The sequence below is a fragment of the Lactuca sativa genome, chromosome 8 (genome assembly GCF_002870075.4).
Source record: "Lactuca sativa cultivar Salinas chromosome 8, Lsat_Salinas_v11, whole genome shotgun sequence".
NCBI lineage: Eukaryota > Viridiplantae > Streptophyta > Magnoliopsida > Asterales > Asteraceae > Lactuca > Lactuca sativa.
In genome coordinates, this window is record NC_056630.2 from 298,499,121 (window position 1) to 298,509,138 (window position 10,018).

General features: G+C 40.6%; 1 protein-coding gene across 1 annotated transcript; it reads left to right on the plus strand.

The window, feature by feature from the left end:
• Window positions 1-817: 817 nt before the first annotated feature.
• LOC111900994 (uncharacterized) lies at window positions 818-1,303 on the plus strand. The gene has a single exon (XM_023896862.1). The coding sequence runs from the start codon at window positions 818-820 to the stop codon at window positions 1,301-1,303; it is 486 nt and encodes a 161-aa protein (XP_023752630.1).
• Window positions 1,304-10,018: the final 8,715 nt, after the last annotated feature.

The following is a 10,018-nucleotide window of genomic DNA, read 5'->3' on the forward strand; positions in this document are numbered from 1 at the left end:
AAGGAATGGGTATCATCATATCTGAATGAGAGAAGGTGATAAATTGAAGACGACATTCAAAACAACGCATGGATTGATGAATGGACTGTTATGCCATTTTGCTTAAGCAATGCTCCTAGCAGATTTATGGGGTTGATGAATGAGGTGTTAAAACCGTTTTTGGGCAGATTTGTGGTGGTATACTTAAATGATATTATGATCTATAGTAAAAGTAAAGAGAAGCATGTGAAACACTTGGAACAGATTTTTGAGACCCTTAGGGTACAAAAGCTTTATGGGAAACTCAAAAAATGTTCGTTTTTGGTAGACAAGGTGGTGTCAAAGGATGGAGTATTCGTCGATGAGTCTAAGATTGAAGCAATTAAATCTTTGCCAATTCCAACCAACATTTCTGAAGTGAGATCTTTTAATTGTCTTGCCTCTTTTTATAGGAGATTTATTCGTGATTTCAGCACTATTACGAGTCCTATTATGGTTTGTTTAAGAAAAGGTGCCTTTGGATGGGTGGAAGAGGCTCAATAGGCATTTGAAAAGGCAAAGGAGTTGTTGCGCAATGCCCTGGTGTTGGTACTTCCTGATTTTTCATAGCCTTCGGAAGTAGAATGTGATGCTAGTGGTGTGGGCATTCGTGCGGTGTTGATTCAAGGCAAGCGACCCATACCCTATTTTTCAGAAAAGTTGAAAGGTGCAAGGATGAATTATTACACGTATGAAAAATAATTTTGTGCAATTGTACATGCTTTTGACCATTGGAGTCATTTGTTACGTGCTACTCATTTTGTTTAGTATTCCGACCATGAATCTTTAAAGTACATAAATGGGCAAAAAAAAACTTAGTACACGGAATGCTAAGTGGTTGGAATTTCTCCAATCATTCCATTTCTCATCAAAGTACAAAGATGGGAAAAACAACGTGGTGGTTGACGCGTTGTCTAAACGATACAATTTGTTGGCTACTTTTGATGATTGTTTGTTGGGATTTGAAACCCTCAAGGATTATTATGCATCTAATCCAGATTTTGGAGAAAACTTTTTAAAATTTGCAGGTGGTCCCATTGGGGAATACATGGTGCATAGTGTATTTTTATTTAAGGGCAATCGTCTTTGTGTGCGTAAACATGCCATAAGGGAGTTGTTGAGTCGAGAAGCATATGGTGGTGGTTTGGCGGGGCACTTCAAGGTGGCAAAAACATTGGAGGTACTCCGTGAACATTTCTTTTGGCCAAAGATGATGGGGGATGTAACCAACATATTCACCAAGTGTGTGACGTGCCATATGACCAAGACTTCTATAACAACATAATTTTTCAACCAAAATTTTCAGTTTTAACACAATAAAATTTGTATCATAATTCTCAAAACACTTATTTCTCAAATGTCAACAAAAGGAAACACAATTCCAGAATCATAAAAACAATCCTCTGTCGGTGTGTACAATCATGTCGGTGCCTTGCCACGATCCTCGGAACTACCTGAAACACATAACACATAACACAGTAAGCGTAAAAGCTTAGTGAGTTCCCAAAAATACCAAACACAACACAATAGCCACTCAAGACTATAACTCAGTTAGACCCTCTGGTCGATGTGTCTCAGTGAGACCCTTTGGTCCCACAACTCATATGGACCCTCCGGTCCCTTAACTCAGCATCACAATATAATACTCATAAAGCATAACACAAGTAAATAGCAGGATATCTCATTACACAGTCCATGCACATAAGACCCTCTGGTCACACATAAGGTTTACCACACAAGGTAAGTATAGTGAGAAGACTCACCTCGTAAGCTAATGAATGAAAATCTCGTAATCGGGATCGTGATCTCTACTCCCGGGTCTAGCTCCTGCCTATCACATCATAATTATTCCTAATTAATATTAGCCCTCAAGAAGCTGTACAAATCACTTCGAATAATCTCTCAAAAGGAGAAAAGACCATTTTACCCCTCCAATGGTCCAAATGTCCAAATGTTGACCAAACCCTAAAAGCCAACAAAATTCAACTCTAGTCACCGGCCCAACTTTGACCAGACTCGTCGAGTCCACGCGTGTTCTCTGAATCCCCCTAAGGCCTAACTCGACTCGGTGAGTTGGCCATTCACTCGACGGGTTACCTCTGATCACGAAACATGAAGCAACCTGATCCGACTCGTCGAGTCCTTCCATGGACTCGATGAGTTTTCTCCACAGAAATGCTCAAACGACCTTCTGAGGATAGATCTATTTCTCTAACTTATAGATCTTACCTTCTAACACCCAAAAGTCATGTAAAGGTCTGAACTTGGTATCACACCCCAAAACCGGAACAGCGGAAACATTCTGGGGTTAATGATGTTATGTCAAGTATGACAACATATGCAGTATAGTAATCAAAGTACAACAACCATTGCATTAATAGTGATAATTTTACATAGGTTACATTTCATAACAACATCAAAGTAATACAAGAAATAATATAGATATAGCTCGGTACTAGGTTGTCTCCGCAAAAGCTCTCGGGATGTACCTGTCTATCGATGACCTGAGAATACAAGTAAATTTGAAAGCGAGTATCAGCATTTTTATAATGCTGGTGAGTCCATAAGTATTTAGTGTCATTTGTATAAATCCACATTTTTATTCAAAACAACTTTATGAAAGACGGTAATCTAGAATCTACAGTGTATTAGCGTTCTTTCCAGAAAATCCTATATTTTCTAAATAAAAGCATTCTTCTACCAAGACCCGACAAATTTATGTTTTAAAGAGTAATTTTCGCCAAAAATACTATCGTTACCAAAATACTATATTGAATTTAAAGGAATAACGAAAAGATCATAAGTAAAAATACTAGGGGAAAATAATATATATACCTCAGCAGTAACATTGCTGACTAAAACAAAGAAAACATAGACTCCAGGAGAGTATCGAATGAATGATAGGCCTGGCTCAGTCTAACAAAAGGAAGCACAGACTCCAGACAGTATCGAATGAACGATACAGCTAGCAAAGTCTAAAACAAAGCATGAATGTGAACTAGTATGTAACCATGCTGATCGACAATAGAGTATCCGATGACCCTCCAGGTCATGCGTAGAGGTAGTGGCATTATGTCACAAATGGGCCTTACCGGCAAGGACTGTAGCTAGTAGTCTGGGTGTGGGAGTGTCAGTCCCATACAGATCTATACACATGATGTTCTCCCTCCTTCCCGGAGACTCTGGTTACATGGCATTAGCGCAATGAAGCGCCGTAGAGGGAAATAGTATGTCACATTCTAAAGTAAAAGAGAGGGAGATAGGGGGAGAGATAGAGGGAGAGATAGAGAGAGATATATAGAGAGAGATAGAGTCTCCTAATTATTCCTATAATAGTTACTAGGGTTCCAGAAATATGAATAATAGAAGGATGCCCGTACTACTCAAGGCAATGAATTGGCTGAGAGAGAGAGAGAGAGCTTTTATGTCCATACATGTATACATGATATATAAATAATGTTCAAACGACCTTCGGATGAATAACCGATACCCAGCAGACCACATCCCAACGAGGAAAAGAAAATAGGGCGAACTAACATTCCTAAGTCCTTTAAACATTATTTATATAACTATACAACTATAGGCATGCATTTAACGAAATAACAACATAGAAGAAAACTTTGGTAAAACCTTTGGAAAAACTTTACACTTAAGAAATTTACGCCTTAATGTCATTTTGTAAACCAGCTTTGAAAAACCTTTGGAAACCTTTTGAAAAACCATTCATAAACAACATTAAAAATGATTTTTATAAAACAGTTTAAGTAAAGAAAACCTTTGTTTAACTCACTGTTGTAACAAGTTTTGAAGGAAAATGTATAGCACAAACGGTAATTTGAGAAAGATCTAAATAAGTAATAACGTTTTGGAAAAACCATTTGAAGTAATATACTTGGTAAAACTGATGAAAGTGTAACAAATGCTTTTACATGCGGGTTATTAATAACCTATGATTGATACGATAACTAGCATGTTTCAACTAGTATTCCCCGCATAAAAGCATTTAAAAACATTTAAAAGGTTAATTCAGGGGTATGAACTCACTTGTAACGAGTGGATCGGATGGAAGTGTCGGTTGAGTGCTCGGTGTCCAGTAAAGACTTGAACACAACTTAATGACCTAGTAACATATGAAGACATATGTTTACATATAATTAGTGACTATAACACTAATTAAACACGTATAAGCATCCTAATGTGCGGTAAAACACTTTGGTCAAGTGCTAGGAGGCTATTGGGTTGCAATAAGGGGGTGTATGGCCTAGTTAGGGAGTTTACTCTTCAAGAGTAAACTCTTTGGGGAGATTTCGGCCCGATGACCATATCCCCATGATTTTACGGTTGTAAACTCATGGGTGGTGTCTTCTTGGATCCTTAAAGGTCTTATATCACTTGGGGAATTAAGCTAGGTTCAATTCTAGGGAATAGGAAGTGGCTGAGATTTCAAATGAACCATTTAAGGGAGTTTACGGCTGTTAACATAGAGTTTACGGCCGTACACTCGTACTTGGGCCTTCAATTCATGATTTAAGGTCTTATATGAAAGAATACAAGGTTCTATGCATTATTCCAAGCCATACGAGGAATTTAGGGCATCATTTGACCTCCTTAAGGGAGTTTACGGCCCAGGGACCAATCCTTGGGGGGTTTATAGCCGTAATCTCTCATGGTCATGATTTCTTTAATGTTTAAGGTCCCTACTTCAATGGTGGTTGATTCTAGACATTAGCCAAAGCCATAGGAGGTGTTTAATGAGCAATTTAACACCATAAAAGGTGTTTACGACCTATGAAGAGGGGTTTACGGTCCAAGAATGTTCTTGGGCCGTAAAATCATGTTTACTCTCCATATGACAATATTTTGGAAGTCCCTAAGTCATACATGTATTCACTCTCCATATGACAATATTTTGTAAGCTCATACATGCAAGTCCCTAAGTCATAGCTAAGCACTAGGAGTGATTTGGAAGGGTTTTAGGGCTTCAAAACCCCATTTATGTGTGTTTGCGGTCCAAGAGTGTTCTTGGGCTGTAAGCACAAGATTTTTCTACTTTTGGATGTTTTAAACACAAATTTGCATGTATAACAAGCTAAACAACAAGCTAGGATAGATTACTTACGATTTTGGAGCTCGAAAGAGGTGTTTTTGGATCGAAATCGTCTTTGTAGAGAGAGAGGGTAGAGAGAGAGTGGAAAGGGTCTAAATGAGGTTTACTCACCCTTATATAGGGGTTTCAGTCTGTGGCCCAGAGGAAATCTTCCCGATACCAACGATAAACGGCGCTTATGGTTGTACCCGATTAAGTGGGCGTAACTCGAGATGGTCGTAAACTAAAAACTTTTCAATTTAAATAACCTCATCCAAATGTTAACGGAAAAGTTTATAAGAATGAGTTTTATTAACGGAAGAAGGGGTTACAATGACGGGATAAATTTCAGGTTGTCACATCATCCCACCGTTAGAGGGAATTTCGTCCCGAAATGAGGGTTTAGGCAAGGAAGTGGCATGAACAATCGGGTAGAAAGATGAGGGTACTTTCTATTCGGTTGGTCCTTGCACTCCCCAGTGAACTCCGACCTTTTCTTGGCGTTCCAGCAAACCTTCACTTAACGGGATGCGGATTTTGTTTCTTTCGGTTCGCGATTCCTACAAGTTCGTCTACGAAGTTCGGGTTCCTGATGATTTCTATCAAGACAAGTGAGATTTAGAGAGTTACATCGAGCAAGCACTCTCTCAATTCTAGGATATGGATTGATTAAGGGTGAAACTTATGGAATTTCGAAAGTAGTCGTGGTCTGACGAGGGTTGGACCAATTTTTGTAAAGAATCTTGGATGGTCCTACGCTATTGGGAAGATAGTGCTTTTCAGTACTTAGAACATAATGTACTTCTATAGTGAGATCATCACTGGCATGATCGCCATTTTGAAGTGGTAAAAGTTCTCTCTTACTGAGGGTGTAGGTTTCCGGGTTGGTTCTTAGAAGGTTCAGGTTATCCTCGAATTCGTGTTTCCCGCTGATTGGCCCTCGGAGGTTTTTCTAGATCATCGGATGTATTGGCTACACTCTGGCATCTATTGGTTACGGGACATCTATCTTGATTTAGTGCAAACATGGACCTGCACTCTAACTCTTGAGGTATTTCTAACGAAAACTCTCATAGTTGGTAAGATAGGCTTTTACCAGATGAGTGTTTAGAAAGTTTTTAAACTTTTCATCATCGTCTAGTTGACTGTTTCACAATATGATTCCTAACGGGAAATAATCATGCTCTTACTTGCTTTGCTATTTCATGAATATCAATCTATGCTTCAGACTAACTCAGTCCTTAGAGATTTTTTGAAGTGTTGGACTTTCTCGGTAGGTGGTTCTACTATTTCTGTGTGAGATAGTATTCTTGGAACACCTAGTAGTCCAATGAATCTCTAAGACATTCCCTATTCTTTAAGGTGTCAGTTTACTCCAGTTGCAGAAAGTGTGTGCTCTTGTATAACCCATCGACTAACACCTAGACTGGTGCCAATTCTAAAATCTCTTCGGGATCTGGGTTATAAGGCTTTAACGCAACCTACTTTCGCACTTATTCAAGTATTCTTGGCTGCGGGGGTTATCCTGTGGTGCTTGGCATTCTAGTATTCACTTCGGAGAATGCAGTCTATCGTCTACAGGGCAACGGTGACTTCGTCTACATGAGGAGGCGGAGTCTCCTAGGCACTACTCGTCAGCAGCGGGGTGGACGAAGCGCATGAGTAGGGCGAGTATCTTTTGCAACTACTCTCCTAGCGTTTCGGATATTTCTCAATCTAGATCAAATCTACAGAGTATAGGGTTCCGTAACTCGGAACATCTGATTTCCTCATCCACTCTTCTCAGAGTTTAACTTATTGCAGCCTCCTGATTTCCGGGATATATCTGTTGATTAATTTGTGAGATTAAGTGCGGATGGATGGTCGTAGTCAATGTTTTGACTCTTACGACTCGGGTTTCTTTACTAACTGAGGGTGTTAGCTACTGATAACAAATTTCAGATTTGTGGTCATTTTAGTAGACTAACCCGTAGTGGTTCTATTCTATGGGATAGAATGAAGGGTTTTACTATGAGGTTCGTGGTAGAGCTCATACTTGTCTTAACCACTAATACTTGGTGTATGCAAGCCGTAAATAATTGAGATCGACGGGATGTTCAGTTGTGCAACTCCACCCCAGACCCACAACCCAACGAGGAACAGGGAGTAGGGAGGAAGCACACATCTTAAATCTTATTGATCTAAATTATATACCACTCTTATGCATATACTCAGTTAATAGTAGTCAATCACATGAGTTCTTTCTCTTGATTCACAAACCTGATTGTGAGGAGCTAAGGGACTTTCTGGGGGATCTACAGAGTAGGTTTCTAGCGGTTATCGTCTTCTGGAATACCTACAATGTCTTTCGCTTCTGGTTCTATTTGTCTAAGGAGGGGTGGGTTAACAATGCGCGGTACCCGTCTCCTGGGTACTTCGGGAGGTTTTAGATAAGAGAGACGACTGACGTATCACATTAGGTTTTATTATTATTTGGTTAGGAAGAACCTTTATTTGCCAAAATGGCTATGGTGAAAGTTATTTTTACACAGCACTAGGAATTTACACATGGTTGCACTAGGTCGAACCATGATTTATAGAGGCGTTGAAGTTGGCATACATCGACATGACATAGAATGAGGGTCGATAGGGCCATGTGCTGAACGGCACACAAGTTCTTGGCGTCTCGGGTTTCGTCCCGTGTATCACGGTCGCGGATACTTGGACTGATAGAGTCGACGCAGAACCATAGAGGGTCCTGAGATTTCAGAATAATGTACTTTTCATGAATGGATTCTCACGAGGTCTTTCTATAATCGCTTACCATACACTAGTCATGTATAATTAAGGTGGGAAGGACTGTTGACTAAGCGACTCCGCCCTAAATCCACAACCAAACGAGGAACAGGAAATGAGGCGGCATCACTCACTTGAGGTCTATCCATCTTAATTATACATGGCTTTAACGTATACACCGAGCCATTATACCTTTACTTGATGAAATTTTGAATTCTTACAACAGTGCTGTGATTTTTTTACAGAGTTACAGTACTATAATTACTACAAGATTAATGTTGTGAACTAGGTATATTACAAAAGCAAGTATACGCAGTACGAGGGTCCCTTTACCGACGGGATCTCGCAAAAGTTAAGACTCTGGTTGCACTAGTTTTAAACAGTTTACGTGTTTGATACAACGAACGCTTTAAATACTTTAACGAGGGTCTGGAGTAGTTTCTCCTGCAGCAGTGATCCTTAGTATCTTCCCGTCCGTGTCGGAGTTCTTTATTATTGGACAGTCCTTTTTGAGGTGTCCCATCTCGCCGCACTGGTGACACGTCTGGTTCGTACTAGTATTGGTGGTGGGAGTGAGGTGCTTAGTCAGAGTTACGTGGACACGAGTTCCCTCCTCGTTCCTCCACTTTGAAAATTTCCGTTAAAAAGTCCGGCTTTATCACCACCTTTTTCTGTAGGGTTGGTCCTGATGCCAGGGGCTTTTGAAAGGGGTCGTGTTGCTGCTGAAGAGGCGGGGGTTTTCGCTTGCTGCTGTTGCGTGGCGATTCTGTGGAGTCGTTGGTGCTCCTTTCAAGCTCGGCGATTTCGTTTCCTCCTCTCGGTTTTACAATTTTGCGTGTCCGTGACTGTCGCCATTCACTGGCTTCCTAGGTATGATCTTCTAGGTGTCGGGATGTAAGGGTTGGTCGGGGTATTGACTGTCTCAGCTCGTTGTCCTTCGGAAGGTCCTTGAGCCGAGGTACTTCCTTCCTCGTTCTTGAACTTTCTCTTCAGTGGATTTGGTCGAGGTTCTTGGGTGGCTGGGTACGCAAGAGTTGGTTGCTGTCGTCCATTGCTAGGATCGAGAATCTCGATAGAGCACTTGCTAACATTGGCTTTGTTAGCATTCAGGAGAGCCATGACAGCTGCTACGGCTGTCGAGACTGCAACTTGGAACGTAATTTCATCGAATAGGAGAGTCGGTTTCTTACCAGCGGATAGGTTACGTTTCTTTGGAGGCATGGTTTTCCTACACGGAAAGGAACACAAGCTGGTGAGAGATGATGTTTAACTCCAGACGTATCTATCCTTACTATAATAGGCATAAATTTTCCCGTTCCTCGGATATTGGTTATCTGAGTGTCGACCTCCATCCCTATGATGTAGTCTGGGTATTCAAGGTAGGAGTAAGAGTATCAGAAAGCCATAAGATTGGAGTCGTTTCTACTAAGTTATCTTTATGCTGGAAAGGTTCACTCTCCGGCTTGGAAAGATTTGAGGGAAGTTCGGAACGAGGATCACGGAAGAAAAGGGTCTCATGAAAACTTATGGCTAAACACTCTCTCAATCGAGGTTTTGAGATCCGATCTAATCGTATCACTTGCGACGGGAGAAGGCAATTTACCTAACACATAGTGTGAGTAGTATAATCACTAACTCAGTAAATTGTATTATTTTATGGGTGTATTAGCACGAAGAATACGAGGAAAAGACACTTCTCGGGTTCCATATATTGGCTCCCTCTGTCTACCTCTTATCCTTGACTGGGACCGGCATTGGTTTTCTTTGGTTAGTTACCTAGGGTTCTCTTCTCGTGAAGACATATTGAATTTCTACTCTGTCTTACTTCCGACCCTGACTCTGAGTGTCATCGCTGACTTACTTCTGATCCTGCCCCTGAGTGTCATCGCTTCATGATGGATGAATGTAAATCTTGGAAGTTCAGGCAGATTTCCCACCAGTGTCCCTAAAAGGTATAGGCACTTGGTGGTTTCAATAGTCTCGTCCTAGTTCATTTATTTCCGAACTAAAAATCTTCTCAATGAACCTCTTCTGGGTCTGAATCAAATCTTCTGTCGAACACTGAAGTGGATAAAGTTTTCTACAGGGTTTGTGCAAGAATGGAAATGTCTAGAGAATCCTAAGAGATTATTAACATTT